The following is a 26,224-nucleotide window of genomic DNA, read 5'->3' as shown; positions in this document are numbered from 1 at the left end:
GGAAACTTAAAACCTATTCTCAGACAGAGTTTTAGTTCAGTCTTCTCAAGATACAGTTTATCTTTGATCTATTTGAAGTAAGACTCAGCCTGCTAATTCCTGTTTTGGTTTTTCAAGAAAAACTTCTTTCCCAAAAACAAATCTGTTGAAGGTAAAATAATTTATTTTATTTTATTTTTTTAGTTTTATTTTATTATGTTATGTTAGTCACCATACAGTACATCATTAGTTTCTATGATTCATCGCGTATAACACCCAGTGCTCCAGAAGTTAAAATAATTTTTAACGTCAGAGTTTTCAAAAGACGTTGGACTATATTAGGAATCATTTTTCACTCTAATTGGGCACTGGGTCCTGTTTCATTTTTAGTAAAAGAGCATTATTTTAGCCCATTTGAAATAATAAATTTAAAGCCACTGTAAAATGTTTATCATAGATTTAATTTGAATGTGATAGAAATTGATGGTTTGTTTTGTATCCAAAAACCCTGAAAAATACTCACTTACAATGTGATTGCCAATAACTTTTCTCACTACACAGGGTGAAATCACAGAACCAAAAATAGTGGGACCCAAGAAGTTGACAGCATTCGAATGCTTAGGAGCAAAAGTGGATGTATGATAGAGAACTAGTTCAAATGCTGAGCGTTTTTGTTTTGGTTTCATAGCTTATTGTTATTTTAAAGCACACATAGAAATTCCTTTAAAAACACATTTTGGTGAATTTATAACAATAATGACAGCCAATGAAGCAAGCACATTTTTCTCCTATCCCAGGTTGTTGGTGTAGCCCAGGCCATCAACAAGAAATCGGGAAATGGTGGGACATTTACCGAAAAAGATGAAAAGGTACCAAAACTTATGTCTGATGTGACCTCAATTTAGGAAGAGGTGTTTTCCTTATAGTGTATAGACCTCTCGAATTAGCGGTTCCTGAAATTGTTGGTTGCAAAAACCATTACGCTTTAAAATGATCTGAAATGTTCAAAAGTGTCTCTTTCCTACCGCGAAATACAGTGCTGACTTTGGGGTACTGGTGGTAGTCAGTCCCTAGAAGCCCCCCAACTCCATCCTCACTGTGCTGCCACGCCTCCCCCAGGGCTGTGTGCGTCTTGGGGCCACCGCGAGGGTGACACGCTATTTTAACTATCCCATTTACCTTTCGTCACTGCTATAAAGAAATTCAACCCTGAGTAAAAACCCTTGAAGCATTGCTCCACGCTCAGCACTCCAGGTTGGCTAAAAATTGGAGTTGCCTCCCGGGGAAGCAAATTTCAGACTGTTTTATAAGCTTTGCACTCAGATGGTGGGGCGCCAACGTGTGGATTCAGGCTGGGTAATGTGAATTTAGCTTCAGAAAGAGCGGCAGTCAGCATTATTTTATTACTCTTTCCATCCAAAGCTGAAGGAATACATCCCATACACCACATCGACATGCTTTCCGTGGAAGGACGGAAGCCCCTGAACCTGTTTATAACTTCATTCTGTCAGGATGTTTTATTATTTCTCTTCTTGAATATGTAATTATATGTATATCATGGAACCCAATGAATTCTTCTTATTCAAGCCTGTTGCTATGTAAGTCACTCCCTGAAAATTAGTAGGAGCTTTTGAAAGACATTCAAACAAGACAGAGTTATTTTTGTCTCCATGGTGTAGGCTGTATTTGGCACTTGTGTGGGTCCCCATGTCTTAACTGCTTCAGAACTTAGCAAGTACCTTTTTAAATCAGTGTTTGAGACATCTAGTCTCCTATTCTGTTAATGACACCTGAGAATATTTGATGGGGAACATGGTTCTAGGTTGGCTTTATAGTTCATCATTTGTTTATAGTCCATTAATGTAAACCCCTCTTGAAAGATTTGCGTTCTTAGGTTGTATCATCTCTTGGCAAAATAAATCTATGATTGTGAATAAAGTTTGCCATGGAAAGACTTACTTTAGTCAATAATTAATATAATTGTGAGCATATCGCCTTAGAATAGTGTAATGAGGATGACAGATCCATGTTAAAACATATTTAAGTTAATATTTTATACAACTTTATATGAGACTACTATTGCCAATATTCTCAAGTGTGTTAGCTTTCGTTTGCCCCAGGAATAAGTCACAAGCTATTTATATAGTTTCAACACAGATCCAACTCTTAAGATCATTCAGAGACTACACCAAATTTTGCATAGAGTGAATTTCAATTTAAATGATATAAAGAGATCTGTGTCCTACTCCCTTCCCTCTTCTCCTTGTTAATTTGTAACTAATGTGTGACTTAAGGAGACTGTTCATCCTTGTCATCTATTTGTCGTGCTAGTTAGCTAACACTTGCTTTGCATTCATTCTTAATTTCATGTAGAATTAACGTGTACCCTTTGGCTTTCTAATATTTATTTCAACTGTAAACATTTTTGAGTGCCTTTTGTTGTTTCAGGCAATATAAGACTGTTTTGTAGACAGTTCTTAATCTGGCTGTTATCCTACCTGTTTTCTAGGACTTTGCTGCTTATTTGGCATTTTGTGGTATTGTTCTTCATAATGCTCAACTCTATGAGACTTCACTGCTGGAGAACAAGAGAAATCAGGCAAGTCTGATTACTAAAGAGAGAGTATAGAAATTGCTTCTTTAGTTGTTAAATTTTTATCCAAGTAATATATGTGTATGATTGAAAAATCCAGTTAATATTTTAGCTGTATCTTTTAATAATTACTTCCATTTCCTATTTTCCATGCTCTGTTGCTTTATCACGGTTAGACAATATTTATTAACTTAACAGATGTGGAGTTATTTGATTTATACCACTCTTTACTTGCCATTATCCTTTTCCTACCAGTATCATTATGTCTGTTTTAAGTTACTGAATGGACTGCATTTGTCATGTTAAATAAGGCTTTTAGTTCTTGCTTTATCAACTAGAGACATCATCTCATAATTCCATGCTTTGTAAAATGAGGATCTTAGCATGCCTCATCTTTCCTTCCCAACTGCTACTCCTTACCTTTGCTTTTCCCATCTGGACTTTTTCTGTTGCCCACAACAATAACATATATATTGTTCTACAACCATGGTTAGCTTTTAGTAAGCTTTGTCTAGTTTAATTCTAGAGTTGTGATTTAAAATAAAGTGTTTATAAAAGAACCATGACTATGTAAATGTTCATATTACATTTGTTATACAACTTTTAGTTTTTCCTGATGTTTCTGAATTCCATTCTTTTTTTTTCCCCTTGAACTGTTTGCTCTAGTGTAGCCTCATACCGTTGGTTTTTCCCCCAAATGCCCCATTATTTAGGCATTCTGTTGAGTTCTTTTTCTTGGCGATCTCCAAATTGAGGTTCTCTGTTGTTTCTCTTCCAAGCTAAGCTGTTTCTCCCCATGCCTGCTGCATAGATGTCATCATAGAATTTTCCTTCACTGCTTCCTCAGAGGGACTCCATTGGTTATCCACTGGATCCCATAACTCCTTCCTCAGTTTATGCCCTTATTTTACTGCAGCACATTCTCAAATAATTACTTGAGAAAGAATATTGATCAGGTAAACTTTCTGAGTCCTTGCATAGCATGAAAATGCCTATTGTACCATCCTACCACTTTGGGTATAAAATTCCAAATTGAAAAATCAGTTTCTCAGAATTTAAAGTGGTGCTTTGTCTTCTAACTAGCATCCGTGTTGTTCTGATTCTTGGCTCTGTGTAGATGTTTTCTTTTGTTTTTTGTTTTTGCTTATAAGCTTTTCAGATCATTTCTCTCTCTGCTTTTATAACTTAATTTTATAGGATAACTCTTTTTTTCATTCATCATGCTGGTAACTGGTCATCCCTTTCCATCTGGAGACTTAAGCTCTTCCATTTTATATAATCCTTTTTCATTATTTCTTTGATAATCCCATTTTCTCTTTCTAGAACTTGTGCTAATAAGATATTGGATCTTCCATTGCCTTTGACTGCAGTATCTTCCTAACTGTTCTCCCTGCTCCATTCTCGCCACCCATTAATCCAGTCCCCGTTTTTACAAACACAGCTGCAAGCCTGTCACTTTCTTCCTGCAGTCTGTCACAGCCCAAGGTGCCTCTAAAGACACACAGGGCTTTTGAGGTTCTTTCTCCACTTGACTCTGCCATCTCATCTCCCCAGCTCTCCTCTTTACACTCTAGATTCTCTCTTAAAACTTGATCAAAACATGCGGTCTGCTACTGTCTCTCAATTCAGTTGTTTTTGACTGAAATATTTCCCTTCTGCACTTTACCTGAACGATTCCTGCTTATCTCTCAGGCCTCAGCTAGGATAGTAGCTCCTCCAGTCAATTTTCTGTGATACCCTTTCTTCCTCCTCATCACACAAATATTTTTGTGAGATTAGAAGAAATTCTGTGGAATTCAAAGGAAAATGAAATTACCAGGAAAAACACAAAAGGAGCTCTAAAAACTTTGTCTGTTTTGGACAATATTTACTGTGCTATGTGAAAATGCTGATAAATGTTGATCTCAGAAGTTGGGAACAATAGCAACGTCAGTGTGTTTTATGTATCAGATGCTGTTCAAAATGCTTTATAAATGTTTGCTTATTTAGTCCTCACAATAGTCCTGTGATTTGGTATTACTTTTACTGTTATCCCCATTTTTTTTTTTTAATTTATTTATTTGAGAGAGAGAAAGAGCACAAGAGGGGGGAGCGGGAGAGGGAGAAGCAGACTCCCTGCTGAGCAGGTAGCCCCATGCGGGACTCGATCCTGGGACTCCAGGATCATGACCTGAGCCGAAGGCAGTCGCTTAACCAACTGAGCCACCCAGGCGCCCTGTTATCCCCATTTTTAAGGAACTGGCCCTCCGTCCAAAGCTCACAGGAAGGGAAGGCAGGATTAAAAACTGATAACTCTGGTTTTAGAGTCTGATTGTAACCGTTGTACTAACAGTCAATACAGAAGCTCTCTTGGTAAACAGAGACTTACATATTTAATACTTGAATGCAAACTTGGCTGTAACTTGTTAGATTATAAATAAATAACTTATAAACTATATAAATCATTGTATTGCTTTAATAATTGCAGGTAATTATTAAGTAATAAGCTCTAAATTTTCCTGTCTAGGTGCTGCTTGACCTTGCTAGCTTAATTTTTGAAGAACAACAATCATTAGAAGTAATTCTAAAGAAAATAGCTGCCACTATTATCTCTTTCATGCAGGTGCAGAAATGCACCATTTTCATAGTGGATGAAGATTGCTCCGTGAGTACAGAGTATGATTTTTTTATTTTTAGAAAGACAGAAATTATATTCCTTAAAGCGCTGCTTTTAAACCTCATGTTAGCCTCAGATCTCTCTGAACCCCAACTGTATATGGTTGTGTATGCAAAGCCAATCAGAGTATGAGCTGTTCTGGTTGAAAGCGGGTAGAGGTGAGGTTGGAGGATGCCTTCAAAGCACCATTCACCTTTGTGTCCCTCCACTGAGTGGTTACCTTGGGAATGTCTGTGTGCTGTTTTTGTCAATGTCTACACTTCCTTGATGGAGAAATACATTGTCATTACAGTATGCAGACCTTTTGTGGTCAGGAATAGTGGTGCCCTGGTTGCTCTGAGCAAGTAGACCCCCATTCTGAATGGGTTGGGAAAAAACTTTCTTTTTATCAGAAATTGTTTAGAAACCAAGAGGCATGGCCCAATAGAGGCAGTATTATTAAAGGTGCCTATTAGTCCTAAGTCCTTTACCAACACTGGAAAACCACTAACTGTTCTAATTGGTAGATTTCAATCCATTGCTGTGTAACATAAAGGAACAGATGTGTGTGGAAAGATGGAGTGTTCTCATTGAGTGCTGGTTACTTCTAGACAGGCCAATTGAGGTTGCGGTTAGAATCAGAGCTCCTGGCCTAAGGCAGTTTTCCTTTATGCAGTTTTTTTCCCTTTTTAACCTATGAACCACTGTTCCTGGGATATTTCTTTTTGATGTCATTGTTTATTTTCTTTTTCCTTTAGACCCTGAGAAAAGGGTCTTCATTGGTGGGTTAGGAAAGAGAGTGGGGATCACCCATCACTGTGTGGTCAATTGTAATCCATATATGATATCTGAATTGATGGGTTTTTGGAAAGTAGAATAATAAAAGATACATAATACTTATATTGAAATTTTAAAAATTGGTTTAGATAGTAAGACTGTACTATATGACTCATTATCTCAATTATTTTGTGTGTATGTGCGTGCGTGCGTGTCTAATTCTCATTAACTGGCTATCAAATGAGAATTTACTGTGCTATAAGGTAATCAGTATTCTCATAGATATTATTTCATATTTTCAATCAGTTATAAAGTCTTCAATATGGACATGATTACAAGTAGCTATCCTTTTAAAGTTCAGGTCAGAATTCATTAATGCAGTAAGTCAATTTACAATTTCTGCTCTGTGACCTGTTCTTTAGCATTTAATTTTTGAAAGTTATATGTACGGCACTCCTTTTTTAGACAACTTAAATATCACTTTAATTAACATTCAGCTTATGCTTTTACCAGTTACCATCTATCATGTCAGCAACTGACTTGGATCCCTGGTGCTTTGAAGTATAGCTCAGTTATATGCCGTTTATATATTTTGCTCACTTTTTAACTTAATTTTAGGACTCAAGTGACTTGATGTTCATTTATAATTATAACTTTTTGATTAAAATTATTTCAGCAACATGAGCAAAAATCCAAATGTAAGCAAGAAAAATACAGTACTCAGTTCTTCCCTCCCCAAATTAAACTAATATCATTGTTTTATTTCTGTGTTTCCCTCCAATTCTTTATTCAGTTGTAAATACAGCATGGGTATGAATATGTATTCTGTTTTTTAATGTAATTTCAAAGTACTTCTCTATGTTGCTAAAATCTTCACAATTATTTTCATTAAGTATTCATAAAATATTACTGAATTGCATGTCTTTTAAAAAGATCTAACAACAGCAACCAATGTATGCATAAAAGCTAAAACATGAGGATTTTGAATAAATACGGAGAAAATTTGAAGCTAAGATATTCATTAGCACCGGCTAGAAAAACAAAAACCAAGTAATACGCAAATGAGCATTTTTGCAGGTGAGTCTCGGAAACAGTAAGAACATGGGAAGCAGACTTGAGGCTGTCAGGCAGTGAGTACTTGTGTCAGCTCAGTCTGAGAATAAGTTCAAAAAATATCACAAGTATTGGTGTCTTCCGTCAATTCCACCGACTCGCGCGTGTGTATCTAGATAGATTTCATCACATTGTCAAACTTACTTCTCAGTCTGTGTTGTTGCTCTGTTTTCAGGATTCTTTTTCTAGTGTGTTTCACATGGAGTGTGAGGAATTAGAAAAATCGTCAGATACTTTAACAAGGTAAAATAATTCATTCTCTGTCTTTATCACAAGTAAGCTGACCCTTGAACAGCACGATTGGAACCGTGTGGGTCTACTGAGAGATGGGTTTTTTTTTAAATAAATATAGTACACTACTATAGATGTATTTTCTCTTCCTTAAATGATTTTCTTAGTAACATTTTCTTTTCTCTAGCCTACTTTATTGTAAGAATACAATATATAATTCATATAACATACAAAATATATGTCAATCAACTGTATATGTTACCGGTAAGTCTTCTGGTCAACAGTAGGCTATTGGTTAAGTTTTGGGGAAGACAAAAGTTATATGCAGATTTTTGACTATGTAGGGTGTTGACACCCCATAACCCCCACATTGTTTAAGCCAGTATATGTAATGCTGGCTAAACTGTTTATTGTATGACCTGTTTAAGACGTAGAAGCTACAGGCTGCTTCCCTCCGACCATCAATAATTTTATTTGTGAAAAATACTGTACTATTTGATGACAGAGTTCCAGGACTTTTTCCCCCTACAGTTGACCTAGAAGAGAAGTGCTAATATAGTGAATGGTGTCCAAATTAGTATAGGCCTGGGTATGGTATTTTTGTGAACTGGCTCATTTAAGATCCATAAGTCTGTATTGAAATTACATGTTTCACTGCATATTGGACCCTCACTGGAAATTTGATAGGTTTTTGAACAGACTTCTCTTTGAGTCTGCTGTGGTTTGGAATCAGCCACAGGGATTTAATTAATAATAGAAGGAAGCCTATGAACCCAGTCACACCAATACATATACCCGATGGCTAGAATCAAATCAGATCTCTATTGCAGTTCATTTCCTTGTCATGTTTTTTGTAATTTAAAAATTTGTATTAATTTTTTGTTGTTAATTATCACGTGGATAATAATACAAAGTATTGATATGATTGAGGTCAGGGATATCATTTCCCCAATTTTATTTGTGCTTTTTGAAGAACTTTAGAAAGGATTTAGAGTAAACTACCAAATGTTCTTTTTCAGATTCCCTTTTTCACCCTTAATAAAAATAAATAATTTTCATTGTTCATTTGTTTCAAATTATTTCACTTCCTACAATCATTTGTCTCAAATTATTTTATCCCTAATTATTGATGTTTATCTAAAAGCTTCATATGATCATGGAAATAGAACATTGTCTTAACTTTCCTATTTGATATTAAAGTTTCATATTTTTTTCACTACAGTTGACCTATTGGAACATTATTTCATTTAGTGGATAGTGTTGCAATTAGCACAGTCCTCAGTAACCAAGCTCTTTGGTAGTGGTGCTTTAAAAATAACCTCTGACAAATCTAAACTGTAGAACATTCTATAAGATAACTGGCCTGGTCTTTTAAAAAAATCAGTGTCCTTGAACAAAATGGAGGGAAGGACTATCTTGGACATAATAGCCAAACGCAATGCATAAATCTTGGTTGGATTCTCATTAAAACAACTATCAATGAACAGTTTTTGAGAACAATTGGAAATGTGAGTATGGACTGGATAGTAGATGGTTGATGGGGAGTTACTGTTACTTTTCTTTGGAAATAAAAAGATACTGTGGTTAGTAGGAAACTTTTTATTTTTAGGAGATTCATCCTGATGTATTTAAGGATGAAATATTAGGATGTCTGCACCTTACTTTAAAATGGTTCAGCCAAAGATAAATAAGTAAATATATTTAAATTTCATATATTTAAACAAATAAGTATATTCACACAAACATATGTAGATAAAACAAATTGGTAAAACCATTAAAAATTGTTGAATCTAGAGTGGGATATTACTTTCAACTTTTTTGTATATTTCAAAATGTTAATAAAAAATTGGAAGAAAATTGTTGTAATGAAAAATTGGAAACAAAATGAAAATCATTTCTGTAGATCATGTAAAGCAGAATTGCAAAGCACAATTGCCTGAGTTTACAGCTATCTTCAAGAACAGAATACTTCAGTGGACAGCTGGTTTTGTTCAAACCCTCTTAAGACTGACCCCCGGGATCAGTGTGAGGCCTGCAGACCTGTCTTCCATCCTCTTCCTCTTCCCCTCATCCTCTCTCACGTGTTCTATCCTCTTATGTCTTCCCTCAGCAAGATGGAGATACCGTTGACCATAGTGACTTAAAGTTTAGTTGGTTAAGTGATTCTATGTAAATCAAGACTCATTACTTCTAGACTATTATTTTAACAGTCTGATACAATGAAATACGTTTTCTCTGATTAAAAGAATTTGAGGAATTAGCAAAGGGGCAGATGTAACTTGGGGGCAGCTGGGGAATTCATTTGACCCCTGGTACACCTGACTTAGGCCTTTTTTGCTGACTTGGGCCTGGGGTGCATAGGTAAAAGTAGATAAACCATGTTATCTCTAGAAATTTTTCTGGTACCTGGAGTTTTTCGTTCACAAAGTTAAATTGAGTAGCCGACGCCTGCTTCCCTCTTGGCATTGCTGGTCATGACAAGTATCTGTCCCATTTCCATGTGTGTTCTTTCCTAAGCCCCTCTGTGTGCCATTGTGTTTTCTGGCATATTGGACATTTAGTTTTAGTTAGTATCAAGTCCTTTTTGAGTATATGATAATAAGCCCATGTCTTGGTGATTATGTGTATATCCCTTTTAAATGCTGGTATCTCCTGCCTAAATCAGTAATGAAGTTTCTTTTTTTTTAAAAAGATTTTATTTATTTATTTGAGACAGAGAGAATGAGAGAGACAGAGAGCACATGAGAGGGGGGAGGGTCAGAGGGAGAAGCAGGCTCCCTGCCGAGCAGGAAGCCTGATGCGGGACTCGATTCCGGGACTCCAGGATCATGACCTGAGCCGAAGGCAGTCGCTTAACCAACTGAGCCACTCAGGCGCCCAGTAATGAAGTTTCTTATTCCTAGGAAGAACATCAATATAATTTTGATTTTATGATACCATAACATTTTTGTTGCTTTTTATAATGTTTTAGAAAGCTTCTAGATAAGACACATGTAAATATTTGGTTCTTTTACTTTTCAGATTGCATAATGAATTGCTACATATATAAATATAGACATATATTTAATGTGTTTACATATGTCCATAGGTATGATACTGTATATTAAAAGTATAAAATGATGGAATGATATATGATATAAATGATATGAAAATAACATATAATATAAATGATATAAAATGACCATATATGGAATTTAAGAAATAAATGAACAACCAAAATAAAAAAGAGACAAACCAGAAAACAGAATCTTAAATACGGAGAATAAATAGGTGTTTGCCAGAGGGGAGGTGGCTAAGGGGATGGATGAAATAGATAAAGGGGATTAGGAGTGCACTTATCTTGATGAGTACTGAGAAGCATATGGAATTGTTGAATCATTATATTGTACACCTGTAACTAATGTAACACCATATATTATACTTGATTTAAAAAAGTAAGATCAAGAAAAAGTTTAAAATGTTGAGTTATCTACATTTACCTTTGAATATTTGTACAGCAGCATAAGTCTATATAATTACATTTTATGTATTGGTATTTTGATTTTATTACAAATTCAGCCTGATCCTCTAATTTCTAATGGTAGCCGAACAAGGCTATTTGGTGTGATAGTGACCTCTACTGGTAAATACGCATTAAAAAAAAGTATAGTCTGATTTATTTCTGACGAATACTATGTTCCCTTTCTGTAGACAAAATGAAAGGTATTTTTCCATTTATTTTTTTAATCATTCCAAGATAGTCTTGTATAAAGATATTTTTATAAAGGCTAAATAGTTCAGGGTGATTACCTTAAAAGAGAGTAATGTAATGGATCATTGTAACTGCTTCATCAACTAATTTTACAGTGTTTAAAAGTATTCACTAATGCCTTATAGCAACTAAACATTTTATTTATTTAAAAAAATTTTCCTAAGATTTTATTATTTATTTATTTGAGAGAGAGAGAGAGAGAGAACAAGCAGGGGGAGTGGCAGGCAGAGGGAGAAGCAGACTACTTGCTGAGCAAGGAGCCCGATGCTGGGCTCAATCCCAGGACCCTGGGATCATGACCTGAGCTGAAGGCAGATGCTTAACTGACTGAGCCACCCAGGCACCCTTCAGCTAAACATTTTAAACTTAGCCTTTATACTAATGACACAATAAAAGGTCTTTAAGTGATGTAAATATTTTTTATTATTTTTATAAACATTAGATATTAAGCCTAATTTTGCCAAACCTCTGAATTAAAAATGATGTGTAGTGACTTCAGCATTTTGACAAAGGACTAAACTGATATTGCCACTTTACCAGCAGACTCTTTATTACATTGCTGAAATTGGTTATTGATAGAATTCAAGACTCTTCGATGCTCATCCTTAAACACTTTGCCAATCCAAACACTCTCCCATGAGATGAAATGCTAGGCAATTTTATGATGTCAGCAGTAAGCAAATCATTCTTTTAGACCAGTCATTTCAGTTGAAAAGCATTGCTCACTTGGCATTTGTCCGACCAACCCACTAATTATCCTTCATAAATTAAAATAACACATTGAAGACAGATTTGCAATGTTAAGTGTAAAACGAAAAAATAAATATTCAGGGTGAACATTATACATAATCATCAGAATCACATCGTCAGTGAGATAAAGCACAGGAAGACATTTGGGACTTGCGTTGCCTATAAATTTCAGAAGGAAAGCTAGCTCATTTCCAGATGGTGGGAGGTTTTGGAGTTTCTGTGCTTCAGTTCATAAGAGCCACCCAATTAGAAGGAAAAAATGATAGTTTAGTGCTGTAATTCCATGTCAGTTAACTTGATGTTAATTTATAAATGAACATTTTTATCATAAAATGACAAATGCATAGAATGAATTCTTTAAGCTCACTTTCTTGGAATATATATACTAGTGACACTGTAAAAAGTAGTAAAAAGGTTTTTACTACTTTAAAAAAGAACTGTGCATACTGAGTAGGAAAAGAGTGTAGAGTCTAAAGTCAGACTGATTGAAATTTAAGTTCCGCCACTTACTAGCTGTGGGGCGTTTTGTAAATGAATTAACCTCTCAAAGCCTCAATTTCTTCGTCTGTAAAATGGGGATACTGATAGCAGGATTGTAGTAAGGTCTAAATGAGATGATGCACACAAAATGCTTCGGAAAATTTCTGGCACATAGTAAGTACTAAGTCAGTGTTGCCTGTTATTTCCATGTCTCTGATGTGTTTTTTGTCTTTGGTTTACATAGCCTGCAATGATTCCCATTTAGTTCTAAAGCACAAAAATTTCTCCGTGAGCCCCAGCTCCATGTCCCTGTCTTCCCCAGGGTATACTCATGTACATTCCCCTGATAGCGGTGCAGAACGCTTTAGGTGTCGGAATTAGCCCAAGTCCTCCAAGAAGCAAATGCCAAGAATGGATTATATGTGCAAGAAATTTATTAGGGGAAATGCCCTGTGAGGATAAAAGGGGACAGAGCTAAAAGAGCCGTGGACCCCCCCCCCCCCCGCCACAAGTCTGACCTAGAGTGAAAAAAGAGGGAAAAGAAGGGGAGTGGAGGGATGGGCAAAAGGGGTGAAGGGAAGTGGGAGACACAGGCTTGCAGTTATGGAATGAGTAAGTCATGGGGAAGAAAGGTCCAGCATAGGACATACAGTCAGTGGTACCGTAACAGCGATGTATGGTGACAGATGGTAGCTACGCTTGTGGTGAGCGCAGCGGAACACAGAGTTGCTGAATCCTATGTTGTACACCTGAAACTAAGGTTAACATGTGTGTCAACTGTACTTCAGTGAAGAGTGAGAGAGTGTGTGGAGGTGGGTGAAGAAGGAAGGAGTGTTTTGGACAGCCGGGCAGTTGTGAGGGTGGCAAGACTTCTGGGTAGTCCTCTAGCCGGTCTCCTGTCCGAAGAAGCCCAAATCTCCCAGAACTGGCCTGCCTTCGTATCCCTCTGGGCTCAGTCCTCATGGAGAAGCAGCCGCGGGAGGCGTGGCCTCGGTGCGTCAGGGGGCGGGGGTCCCGGGATCTAGAACACCGCCCCTAGAGACGCCCGCCCGTAATGCCCCCTGCAGTTGGCGCTCTGAGAGGCACGGTCTGAGGCCACCATGATACTCCTGCTATTTAAGGAATGAGATCCATATTCTTTGCATTGCTCTTTCAGAATAATCCACTATCTGCCCTAGCCTCACATCTTCAGCCTGAAACCATCATTTTATTCCTACCAATCTATTTCATGTTTCCCAAATACCCCATAGATAGAACTCTTACATTTCAGAGACGTGTTTTATGCTGAGGGTTTTTTTTTTTTTTCCTGCTGGAACACCCTCCCTTTCATCCCTGATGTGTTTCTCCCCATCCTTAAATCTTACGCAGCCTTTTACACATTTCTCTAATGCTACCTCTTCCCTAACCCACTCCATGTAGGTGTTATCTGTCGATCTTGCCCACATGTGTGGTGCTTGCATTTTACCAATTGCATTAACGAGGATTAGGCTTGACTGCAAATCATAACACCCCCCCCCCCCAAAATAGCTTAAACCAGAATGCAGTATAATTACTCTCTCCTGTAAAAGCCCACAGGTTGGAAGCTCCGGTGTTGCAGCTGTTCTCCACAAAGGGCTCAGGGCCCCTGGCACCTTGGGGCTTTCTACTCCGCTTCTCTAGGGTGTGGCCCTTGCCTTCAGTGTCAGGGATGCAGCTCCTCTAATCATACCCATATTTTAAAGGGGAGTGGGGGGCAGGGGGTGGCAAGTAAAAGAAAAGGCAGAGAGCATGCACCAGCTTTCTCGTACATGAGGTTTCTAGAAGCAGCCATATTTCTTCTTACAGCTGTTGACTAGAACTTACATGATGACACCAGACCACTAAGGTGGCTGGGCAGCATAGGGTTTGTTCTGGGTGGCCGTGTGTCCAGATCAAGACGAACAGAGGAGAGTTATGGAGGGGACAGCTGGAAGCCTCTGCACCGGACTCGACCCAAACAGGACATGCAACTGGACGGGTTCTCCTCTCCGTGCTGTGTCCTGGCCTCTGCTAGATTGTAAGCTCCTTGTGACTGCTACTGACCTGCATGAGCTCGTCTCCCATGGGGCACTAGGGGTGCCTCTCGTGGGCAGGTGCTCAGTCTGTGTTTACTGAGTGCGGGAACTGAGAATTCACCAGCTTGTTTCTTAGAGAGTAAGAAACAAAATGGTATCGCGTACCTTAATAAATCTTAATACTTATCTTTCATTAAGGTCACCATTAGGGAAACTGAAAATTTTCAGGAAATTAAAAAGAAAAAAGAATTTGATTTCTATTGATTTATAAGTAATTTAAATTACTTCTTCTCTATGTTAATGCCTGTAGGTCTGATCTTAGGATCTCTGGCAAGTCGCTTAACTATTTTGGGTTTCATCTGGCTCCCACTGTGAACATAAGGATGGTGATAAGAATAATAAAAGTCATTAGTAGTGTAATTTTTAAAAAGATTTGGACAAGGGTATCTTCTCCAGTGTACTTCTTTCTCCCCATAACCTCCATTCCATTTTTCTTACCTTTATTAAAGCTTCTTACTTTCTTTTCCTGAGACTTCAGCTATTTATGAATAGTTTTTTTTTAAATTATTTTATTAACCAAAATCCTGCACTTATCTCATACCCTTTTCTTGGGATTCCACCCAGATAGTATGCATGAAAGAGGAGCCAGGTCTCAGGTTTGATTTGTTGGACAATCTGCGTGCCTTCACAGATGATCAGTGTCGTCTCAGTAAATGTCCGTTCTGGAATTTACTCTGTGACTATTGTCATTTGCTCTTTATTCTTTTTCATTTATATACAGTACTGGACACAGGTCAAATTTCACCCATTTTGACCAAGTTACACCTAAACTAAAGTGTACAGCAAAGAAAGGAAAGGCTAAAATATCTTGGCCAGGAATGAGGCCACAGACTTCAAGAGTCTTGGTGAAATCACTAAATAAGTAGTGCTCAAGAGTGCCATCCCAAGAGGCAGTTTGGTCAGGCTGGGCAGGCTGTGGGGGGAGGATGGAAGATAGGGAAAATATTGGAACTTCGAGAGGCATGTATTTTATTTTCAACTATCTCTCACTATTAGACTCTCCTATTTCTTCAGTTAGTGATATTATAATTAAGATAGGCATATCCTTATAATTTGAGTAAATTTCCACAACCTGACACTCTTTGCCCAATTCATCCCTATCGCTGGGAACACATAAAGTTTCCTGATGTAAAAACATGTTCTCTCTTGTTTTCCCAGCTGCAGCCCTGGCATTGTGCTTATGTACCCTCTGACATCCGATTAATCTTTAATATTCAGCCTATTAAGTAAGAAATGGGAAAAAACGGGAAAATATTGTTAAGCTCAAGAAAGTTTTTTGAAGAAGATAAATTTTTCACTTAAAAAAGTATCATAAAGTATCTCAAAGCAGAAAAAAAGAAGAGAGAAAACCTTAATAAAATTCTCCCAGGCATGCTTGATTTTCCCCTTGGTTTGAAATGTGTAAACGATTATTGTGGTGGATAAAGCAAATAATCGAGGAAGTGAAACAGGCACTAGACCTTAGTCATTCTATAATCTGATGAAAAAAGAAGACGTGAAAGAAAATTCATACGAATTTTACATGAACGGCACAAAAATCAACATGCCCATTAACAGTAGCGGTAGCGTTACTTAATGGCATTTTAAAATTTGTTTTAGACAGCTGAAAAATTGTGGGTCTTTGTCTTTTCAAAACATTTAAATTATAGTAACCACAAAGTTGCAAATCATCACATTTAAAGTGCATTTTCCAATGAAGATACACACTTTACCCTATAATTTAAGACTGGTGTGTATCTCTTACTATCATTTACTTAACTTTGTTTTGCCCATGTTTCTTCAGTGCACAGAAATAACTCCTATCTGTTTTTTCCACAGGGAACGTGATGCAAACAGAATCAATTACATGTATGCTCAGTATGTCAAAAATACTATGGAACCACTTAATATCCCAGATGTCAGTAAGGACAAAAGATTTCCCTGGACAGTAAGTAAACCAGTTTTGAACTTGGAGCTTGAACACTGTTTTCCCATCAGATCTGTACTTCTAGGGACTCTTCAGCTGAAGGCCTAGCCCAAGAACTGGCTGTATTTCAGAGTGAACGGTGCTTTCCCTGATCTGATGAAGGAAAATACAATAATAGCTCATGACATCTGTTGAGGGGTGGTCAGCTGTACTCAAGTGTTTTTCCCTGTACTTTTCAGCTTTGTAATGTGTAATAATGAATGACCATAAACTAATTTATGGGGCAATTTAACTATTACCTACTTAATGTCAATGACATTCCTTACATAGTGTTGCTAGAGTTCTTGAGTTTATCCTTAAAAACTAAGTGCCGTATGGCTCGAACTGACTTAACTGGTAATCTACTACCGTGAGTAGCTCTATGGAGAAATGAGTATGTTTTCTTTGACAGCAAAGCTACAAAGATCAGTTTCTCAGGCATTGGAAACTTTGAATTCTAGTGTTTTCTCTCATCTCTGGAAAAGTGTTGCACTTTGAGCCGCTGCCTTGATTTTGTTATTTGGGTATCTAGAAGACCTCTTTAGAACTTTAGCGATATGGGCAATAGAAACAGTGGCAGTCCTAAAGAAAGACAAGTCTGTAGCATGGAGCATCTGAAGTAATATAGTGCTTTTTGGATTCTGCTGGTCTTGTGAAGTTACTGAGACATCTACTACACCAGTATAGTAAATAATTGCATAAAGATTTTGCTTAATATTACCAAAAGCTGCTTGGAAAGTTTAGAATGAAAAAAAAAGAAATATAGGATATTTCTTACTCTTAATAATGTAAAAACTAATTGCTGCATATTGCATTTACATGAACTTCATTATAATTTGTACATTTTCTGCACTCTGATGTTATCGCCTGCTAATAAAAGATGAATGAATATGTTAGTGGTTTCAGATGTCTGATCTAGTTTATATAGCACCTAGTGGGAAAATCAGTCTCTTCATAATTTGCACCTGCTTTGTTTTATTTTTGTTTTTGTTTAGAATGAAAACACAGGAAATGCAAACCAGCAATGCATTAGAAGTTTGCTTTGTACGCCTATAAAAAATGGAAAGAAGAATAAAGTGATAGGTAAAGCCTTTTACTAATCTGCACTTATTAAAGAAAAAAATGTATTCCCAGAAACTTCTTTCCTTCAAGTGTAATTCTGAGAAATAAAACGTGTGAAAAAAAGATAAAAATTGGAATAATAAAAGAATTTTGAAATAATTTTATATTGATAAATGTTAATAGACATTGTTAAATATCTTAACTATAATGTCTTTTAGTAATTATTATAATGCTTTTCAACTGGATTTTTGTTGAAGAATGATGTGTTGAAAGGTTGTAGACTGAGAGACATCAAGTTGATAATGTGTATTGTTTTAGAGAGTCTCATTTCTTGCTTCTGATTTTTTTTTTAATATGGGGTTTACATTTTAGATTGTATTCATTCGTTCAAAAATATTTATTGAGCACTCCAGTGCTCCGGTGATCTGTAATAAATTGGTGAGCAAAGTGGAAATCCTCACCCTCAGGGAGCTTACATTCTTATATTAAGGTAATAGAAAAATGTCTACTTCAGGAATATTGGAAGAATGCATCCCCAGGAAAATATGGAATGATGTTACCTATTATTGACATATTTGTTTCTTGTCTATATTAAGAGTAGTACAGAAAGTATGAAGTTTTATATGACAATCATGCATGATTGACATGCGAAAGTAGTCTGAACTGTTAACGTTGTCCCGAGAACTTGGAAATAAAGGAAATATGAGGACCTTCTAAAGGCTAAACTTTTAAATAGAAACCCTTATGAAGGGGCGCCTGGGTGGCTCAGTCGTTAAGCGTCTACCTTCAGCTCAGGTCATGATCCCGGGGTCCTGGGATCCAGCCCCGCATCGGGCTCCCTGCTCCGAGGGAAGCCTGCTTCCCCCTCTCCCACTCCCGCTGCTTGTGTTCCCTCTCTCGCGGTCTCTCTCTGTCAAAAAAATAAATAAAATCTTTAAAAAAAAAAAAAAAGAGAGAAAGAAAGAAACCCTAATGAAGGGAGGCTTAGAAATATAAATTTACATTAAAAAGTCTGAGTAGTTTCCAGGTTGCATGACTATAAATTTACCTTAAAAAGTCTGAGTAGTTTCCAGGTTGCAAGACTTAACTATAATTTTATTGAAGGAAGCTATCAGTCAGAAAGGCAGCGGAGGGAGGTATTATTAAGGAAAATAGGGGAAAAAAAGGCAAATATTGAAAGTACCTATTGAGGTTTTGTCCAGGGGTCAGGAAATCTTTGCCCCCCCCCCCGCCAAGTGGAGACAGATGCAGTAAGTTGTATCAGTGTGGGTAGAGTTTTCTGACCACGTGGTGAGGCCATCGCTTAGGGGGCAGTGGGTGTAGCAGGTTGTCACGGTCGATGACACCAGTCCCTTTGCTGGTGTGAGATGCATGCACCGGCGTATGCCCTTGAGCATCCCACCAGTCTGACTTCCCTTGTTCTGATTATTTTTTCTCAAGGTAGCTGAACTCATAGGAGACTGTATTATTCGTATACTCAAAAATACATTGATTGCTTTGACAGTTGTGTCTTCTTAGAAATCTGTGAGCTGGGCTTGAGGCAGTGGGCTGGAGTTGGTGCATGTGCTCCTGTTCCCCGGGACAGATCTGTTTCGTGCTATCCGTGAATATTCTGGTGTTAGCAGTCTCGTGAACTTAGTGACTGTGACTCTACCCCAAGAGAGATGGCTCTGTCAGCCATGGTCTTCTAGTTTCTAAGCCTACAGGGCGAGGAGTCAGATCCTGACCTGACAAGGTGAATTGCCTTGTAAAGTCTCTGGGACACCAGCCCGGCGACTCCCGGCTGGGCTGTTTGGTCCCCTGCACTCTTCACAGCTCTCAAAAAGAAAAGATGAATACACAGTGTGGGGTTTTCTTTTCAAGATTATCACCCCTCAGTTTGCTAACATAAGCAATAAGGAAACTGACAAGGGTGCCTTACCATATGATCCCAAGGAAACGTTGTATTCTAAAATTTTATTTCCTAGGGACTGCAAGGTGAAAACTACACTAGAAATGTGCATTAGGGGCGCCTCGGTGGCTCAGTCGTTAAGCGTCTGCCTTCAGCTCAGGTCATGATCCCGGGGTCCTGGGATCGAGCCCTGCATCGGGCTCCCTGCTTCTGAGGAAGCCTGCTTCTCCCTCTCCCACTCTCCCTGCTTGTGTTCCCTTTCTAGCTGTCTCTCTCTGTGTGTCAAGTAAATAAGTAAAATCTTTAAAAAAATATATGCATTAGAAATATATATTTTTAATGCTTTTTGATATAAGCATGAAGACTTACTACAAAGCTGCCTCTGACCTTTGAAAATGTGAAATGAAATTCCAGAAAGGATGCATTATTCCCTCATAGGTTTTCATAAGGAGGACTGAGGGGCCCCTTGCCACATCAGGGCACATCTTTGCTTTTCCTCAGCAGCATCTCTTTGGAATAATAATGGGGCATGGGGAGTCGCTGGAGGAAGTTATATATCAGGCTTTGTCATCACTTGACACAAATGCAAGCTGGTTCAGTGAAGTGCAAACAGCCCCAGGTGGGAAGCGGACTCAGGGTGTCCATTTAGTTCCCCTCTGCCTTTAACCATTAAAAACATTATGAGCACATGACTCACCTCTGCGGAGTTGAACTAAATAACCTTTCAGATCTGCTCAAAATTCATATGCTATGATCCTGTCATGTTTCCTTCAAGTGAGCAAAAAAATAAAAAAATACCTGTTGAAGTCACCAGACTTGGCCTGCCTTTCGTGTCACCCTACTTGATAACAGAGCCAAAAGTAAGCAAATGTTATTTTCAGAGAGGAAAAATGCCCTATTAATAGAAAGAAAGGAAAAAATGGGCATTTCAGTGGGGGTTCAAGTTGATTCCCAGTACAAGAAGAAACATCTCCAGTGCTCCCTGCTCTTTAAAAGTGTGACAAAACAGAAAATTTGAATTCTCGCCTGTGTTTTGTGCCCACAGATGCAGCATGGAAAATGTCATGGCTGTAGATAATTTTCCTTACATAGCACAGGCCAGATTCCTCTATTATGTAATTCTAATAGAGAATCCCCATAGAGTTACATGCAGAAAGGCAGACAGGCCCATGTGTTTTTTTGTAATCTTCCTTCCCCCTCCTATTTTTCCATTACTGACATTTAGATGAAATTATAGACATTAGACCAGTATGGGGCCTGTTGTATTCCCCGAGGTATTGTTTCATATCAAATGTTTTCTTAGTGCTCTGGCTAATACAGAGTGTTTCCAGAGTTTTGCTTCCAGTGCTATTAAGGAAATATTTTTCACATTCAACATTCATTTGTTTTAAGCAATTACTTCCCCTATTTATTAGGCTAAATATGCCTTTTTCCCAAATCATATTTACCAGAAATTCTTATTCCAATTTTCCATGCCAATTTCAGGACAGATTTTGAAGAAATTAGTCCCATTCCCATCCAAAAAAAAAAAAAAAATGTTGAGAACATCTCCACTTTAAATAACTTACATTTTCATCTCTTTGTTAACAAAGAAGTATAACAAAAATTATAGTGTTATATCACACATCGCTTGACAGTGAAGTATGAGAAATATGTGCAGTGGACTCTTGAACAACATGGAGGCTAGGAGCACTGACACCCCCCCATGCAGTCTAAAATCCATTTATGATTTTTAAATCCCCCAAAACCTAACTACTAGTAGCCTACTGTTGACTAGAAATCTTCCCAGTAACAGAAACAATTGATTAACAGATATTCTAAAAATGTTATATATATTTTATATTGTTTTCTTACAACAAGTAAGCTAGAAAAAAGAAAATGTTACTAAGAAAATCATAAGAAGAAAATAGATTTACAGTACTGTATTTATCCAAAAAATCCACATTTACAGTACTGTACTATATTTATTTAAAAAAAATCCACAAACAAGTGAACCCTCGCAGTTCTAATCCATGTTGTTCACGGCTCAACTGTATTTCTCAGAATGTATGTTCTAAACTGATTACTATCCTAATTCTTTGCTCATCTGTGTGTTGCAATTTGATTCTAAGGCATAGATAAATATTCTAAAATTATATGTTTAAATTTGATGCTACTTCACTTTATTTTTCATATTAAATGTTGCCATTTGGCAATATCACTAACTGCTCATTTGTTTATAAAAATATTTGCTAGGATGTTCCTAATGCAAGTATAATTAACCTGTGTCATCCATGAAACACATTGCTTATAATACTTAAAGTATCTGGTTTTTTTCCCCAGAGAATTGTAAATTAGGCTTAGTTATAATAAGCTCCAGGCAATAAGACCGTAGGGGAATAATAACTGGAAGAACATGAGAAAAAAAAAAATAAAACTAAGGAAGTAAGATTAAAATTATAAAAGTGAAAATATATAAAATAAAAATAAATATAAACCATAAGAGACTCTTAACTCTAGGAAGCAAACTGAGGGTTGCTGTGGGGGGGTTGGAGTAACTCGGTGATGGACATTAAGGAGGGCACGTGATGTAATGAGCACTGCGTATTATATAAGACTGATGAATCACTGACCTCTACCTCTGAAACCAATAATACACTATATGTTAATTAATTGAGTTTAAATTTTTAAAAATTAAAAAAAAAAAGACTTGATTGAAAAAGTAGTAAGGAAAACTTCACAGTAGTGTTGGAAAACAGAAACTTACCTTTACTAGACTAGAAACAATAAGGGAATTTCTGGAAGATATGAAGTATATGCCATTCGTAAGAACACATTTTACATAAAATGGGCAAAATTTGAATAGCAATGACAATATTAATATCAGAGAAAGTCGAATTTAAGGTAAAAACATAATGTAAAGGGACGCTTTGCATTGATTAAAGTTAAAATCCACCTAGAGAGTGTAACTGTCGTAAATGCTTCTAATAAACTAACATCATTGATATATAAAAGCCAAAGCTATTAAAAATACAGGGAGAAATGGACAAACTGGCAGTCATAGTGGGAGCCTTTGGTACACATCTCATAGAGGGTTAAAGTACAGGATAAAATAAGGAAACATAAGAATCAATTAATATAAAAAATGAAGTGGATTTAATTAACAACTATAGATTTATGTTTATATTTCATAATTTACAAATACAAACTCCTGTCAGCTATCCATTAGAAACTTACAAGTATTGATGATATACACACATGCAACACAAACTAGTCATTTCTGAATTAAGAAATAATAAAATTATTTTAATTAACCACTCAACTGAAGAAATTAGAAAAACAGCACCTCTCTTTCTCACTTTCTATGCTGTCCCCCAATAAATGAATAAATCAAAAGCAGAGAAAAGCAATTGAGATGATAAATTTATGAAGTGGGAAAAAAAGAGATAATGAGGGAATACGATAATAATAAACTGGCAACACAGAAAATGAGGATAATAAGAGAAATACACAGGTGGGAATGAGAAAGGAAATGTAATTATAGAGACAGAAGAAATTTTAAAAGATGTTAGGTAATACAGTATACCAAAAAGGTAATACATTTTGATGAAATGGAGAAATTCCATAAAAATTGGTAATAACCAATACTAACTCAAGTTTTAAATATTCCATAGAAATAAAATAAATAAATAAATAAATAAATAAATATTTCATAGAAGTAATTGAGAAAGTTATTTTTAAAGTCATTCAAAAAAAAAGCAAATATAAAAAAAAAACAAAAACAACTGCCCAAAGGAAATTCTAACCAAAGCAACCAGAGCGGAGGAGATGAAACAATGTGAGATACAGAAGAAGAAAAGGCAAAATTAAAAAACTTCCAGATGATAAGATGGTGAGGTGGAAAGCCCAGTGGAATCAGCTGAAAATACTTCTCTATAGAGAGTTTTTTTTTTTTTTTAAGATTTTATTTATTTATTTGACAGAGAGACTGAGAGAGGGAACACAAGCAGGGGGAGTGGGAGAAGGAAAAGCAGGCTTCCCACCGAGCAGAGAGCTCGATGCGGGGCTCGATCCCAGGACCCTGGGATCATGACCTGAGCCGAAGGCAGATGCTTAACAACTGAGACACCCAGGTGCCCCTTCTACAGAGAGTTGTAAAAGTTCCTGTTACCAAATTATTAAAGAGAAATAGCTTTAATTTATGCCAAGACAAATTTGTTTGAAAATAGTAATAGAAAAAAACCCCATTTATAATAGCAAAGAATAAATGTAACCAGAAATATGTAGCATCTTTATGAGGAAAACGATAATATTCTGAGTAACTTAAAAGTGAAGGGACATAACATTTCCCGATGATAAGAACCTATTCTATAAGAGGTCAACTTTCCCCAGATTAGATTTATATCAATTTTTTTTTTAAGATTTTATTTATTTATTTGAGAGAGAGAGAGAGAGCACATGAGACGGGGGGAGGGTCAGAGGGAGAAGCAGATTCCCTGCTGAGCAGGGAGCCCGATGCGGGACTCGATCCCGGGATCGATTCCAGGATCATGACCTGAGCCGAAGGCAGTCGCTTAACCAACTGAGCCACCCAGGCGCCCTATATCAATTTTAATACATATCCTCACAAGAGTTTTTTTTTCAGAGGGAAGGGGGAGTTCCTGACCAACATTTATAAAACTCATCTGGAAGAATAACATATGAAAAGAATCAGAGTTGATGGATAGAGATTTGCCTGTCAGAAATTAAAATAATGCTGGAAAAGTATCATAATGAAAAGTATCATATATGGAGGCACCTGAGTGACTCAGTTGGTTGAGTGTCTGCCTTCAGCTCAGGTCATGATCTCGGGGTCCTGGGATCGAGCCCCACATCGGGCTCCCTGCTCACTGGGGAGCCTGCTTCTCCCTCTCCTGCTGCTCCCCCTGCTTGTGCGCTCTCTCTCTCTGTCAAATAAATAAAATCTTTAAATAAAAAAGATCATATGTGTGCCAGAAAAGATGGAAAGATTGATGGAATACAATAGAAAGTCTAAATGCAGACCCAAGTCTGGTACATAGATATATAATAGCTTATTGTTTCTAAGGTGCCATGATTGAAAGACTTCATTTTCTGTACTTCCAAGAAAGAAAAAAAATTATTTCAATTAAACTATGTCGAGCAGTTGATTAGGATGCACACTGATTTCAAAAATAATAAAATGTGAGAAAAGTACCTAGTAGTTGAAAAAAGTATGACTTTAGTATTTAAGGTGGCAATTCAAATCATTGGAGAAGGGATAACTATTCAAGTATTTTAAGAATCTAGTAGCAATTTGGGGAAAAAAACTAAGTTGAATTAAAAAGTTAAATGTGATACAATGAATCTATAAAAGTACCAGGGGAAAATAGAGGTTCATATATCATCTTAAAGTGGGCAAGCTTCAAAAAAACTGGGGAAGCTTCTCTTAAAAACAAGACACTATACAGCAGAAAACCTCAGATGAAGATAATTGACAGATGACAAGTGCAAAAAAAAATACTCGCAAGATTGGTGATAAGGACAGGTCTTACATCTTAGCAAGACAGGATGCTGGTTTTGGAGTCCACCCTGTATGGTAGAGAGTACATGAGACACAAGCAGGATCTAAGAGCTGACCCCCTGCTCTGCCAAAAAGCCAGGACAAAAACTGTGGTTGGTAACAACATCTGATCTGTGGAATTACAGAAAAGGAAACATAATTGTGTGATTTTAGAAACCATTAGCCCCTTCCCCGTAATTGCTGGAGATGTCTTTGGTGCCGGCTTAGCTCTCAGAGCTGCCGTGATGACCACATGAAGCAACATCAGTACAAGTACTTCATGTGCTCTAATAATACGAAGTGACACTGAGATTTTACTAACTGCGCTAGCTCTTGGTTTTTGCCTAATGTTTTTGAGTATTTTCTTTCATGATTGTGTATATTAATTGATTTTTGCTGAGTGGTTTCGTTTTATTTTGGGTTCTGCATTAAGTACTTGGTTTTTATAGAGCAGTGATTCTGATTTTATATGGATTGCTGGTAGATGTGGCATCTCAAGTGACAAGTTTTAAATTTCATTATTGTACTCTTTAGCCACTCTTCCAGTCATTAATGAAGTTCTGAAAACCCTATCTGTAAATGTGTCCAGGCTTTATATTTTCTCCCATAAAGGGACCCTGTTTGTTTGTTATAAACCTTCTTCTTCATAGCTTTTTTATTTTTTAACTTGGGTATTTTTGTTTGATAGAATTAAATTTTCTGAAGGGTATAAAGAAATCAGCAGGATGATCATGAATGCTATTTAACTATAACTGTCCATTCTGCTTTGAAAGGAGAATTAAATGATACGCCTAAATGGATAATTTGTCTTCACCCCTTTTCTTGCGCTGAGCTTAGCTCTGTCTACACATCTGTATCTAGACTGGTGGATTGTAATGCAAACACACTTTAGCTGTTCTGCTCTGAGGTGTGATTGTGACAGCCAACTCCTGATATTGGTACATTTAACATTCATTTCAATACCTTTGAATTCCAGAGGTATTTACTAATACTTGTTAATGCACATTCAGTGACGTGCAGGAGAGTTACTTAGCTAGGTCAGAAGCCCAGGAGCCTGCTGACAGCCACGGCTCAACCCCTTCCTGTTGTCTTTTCCTTTACAGACATACAATAATTCTTATGAAGTGTTAAAAAAAAAAATCGTGTTTATGAAAAGGGGCCATCAAGTAGGAGACAACTTTAGTCAGAATTGAAAGGCAATTAACGTTGTGATGTGAGGATAAGGCATGAAACACGTGACTCTCAAGAAAATGTGATTTGGGAGATAGCCAGATCCTAGATAAACAGTTACACATGTATAATTTGGGGATTCACAAAGGTTGGAGGACAGAACCCTCGTACTGTACCATATACATGGGACGTGTACTTTTAAGATCATGCCGATT

General features: G+C 37.0%; 1 protein-coding gene across 3 annotated transcripts in view; it reads left to right on the top strand.

The window, feature by feature from the left end:
* Nucleotides 1–26,224, top strand: part of PDE5A (phosphodiesterase 5A) — a 123,342-nt gene that overhangs the window by 33,978 nt on the left and 63,140 nt on the right. For all 3 annotated transcript variants that reach the window (XR_004683766.1, XR_004683767.1, XM_035030350.1), the window contains exons 3-8: nucleotides 777–848; nucleotides 2,489–2,578; nucleotides 5,079–5,216; nucleotides 7,273–7,340; nucleotides 16,221–16,329; nucleotides 17,343–17,430. Coding sequence is in view for 1 of the 3 variants with exons in the window: in XM_035030350.1 (XP_034886241.1) it covers nucleotides 777–848; nucleotides 2,489–2,578; nucleotides 5,079–5,216; nucleotides 7,273–7,340; nucleotides 16,221–16,329; nucleotides 17,343–17,430 (565 nt within the window). In the remaining 2 variants the exon portion in view is untranslated. The remainder of the gene's footprint in view (nucleotides 1–776; nucleotides 849–2,488; nucleotides 2,579–5,078; nucleotides 5,217–7,272; nucleotides 7,341–16,220; nucleotides 16,330–17,342; nucleotides 17,431–26,224) is intronic.

Source organism: Mirounga leonina, unplaced genomic scaffold (genome assembly GCF_011800145.1).
Source record: "Mirounga leonina isolate KUSES-001 unplaced genomic scaffold, KU_Mleo_1.0 Mir_357, whole genome shotgun sequence".
NCBI lineage: Eukaryota > Metazoa > Chordata > Mammalia > Carnivora > Phocidae > Mirounga > Mirounga leonina.
The sequence above is the reverse complement of the archived record's forward strand: the minus strand, read 5'-3'. Positions and strand labels throughout refer to the sequence as shown.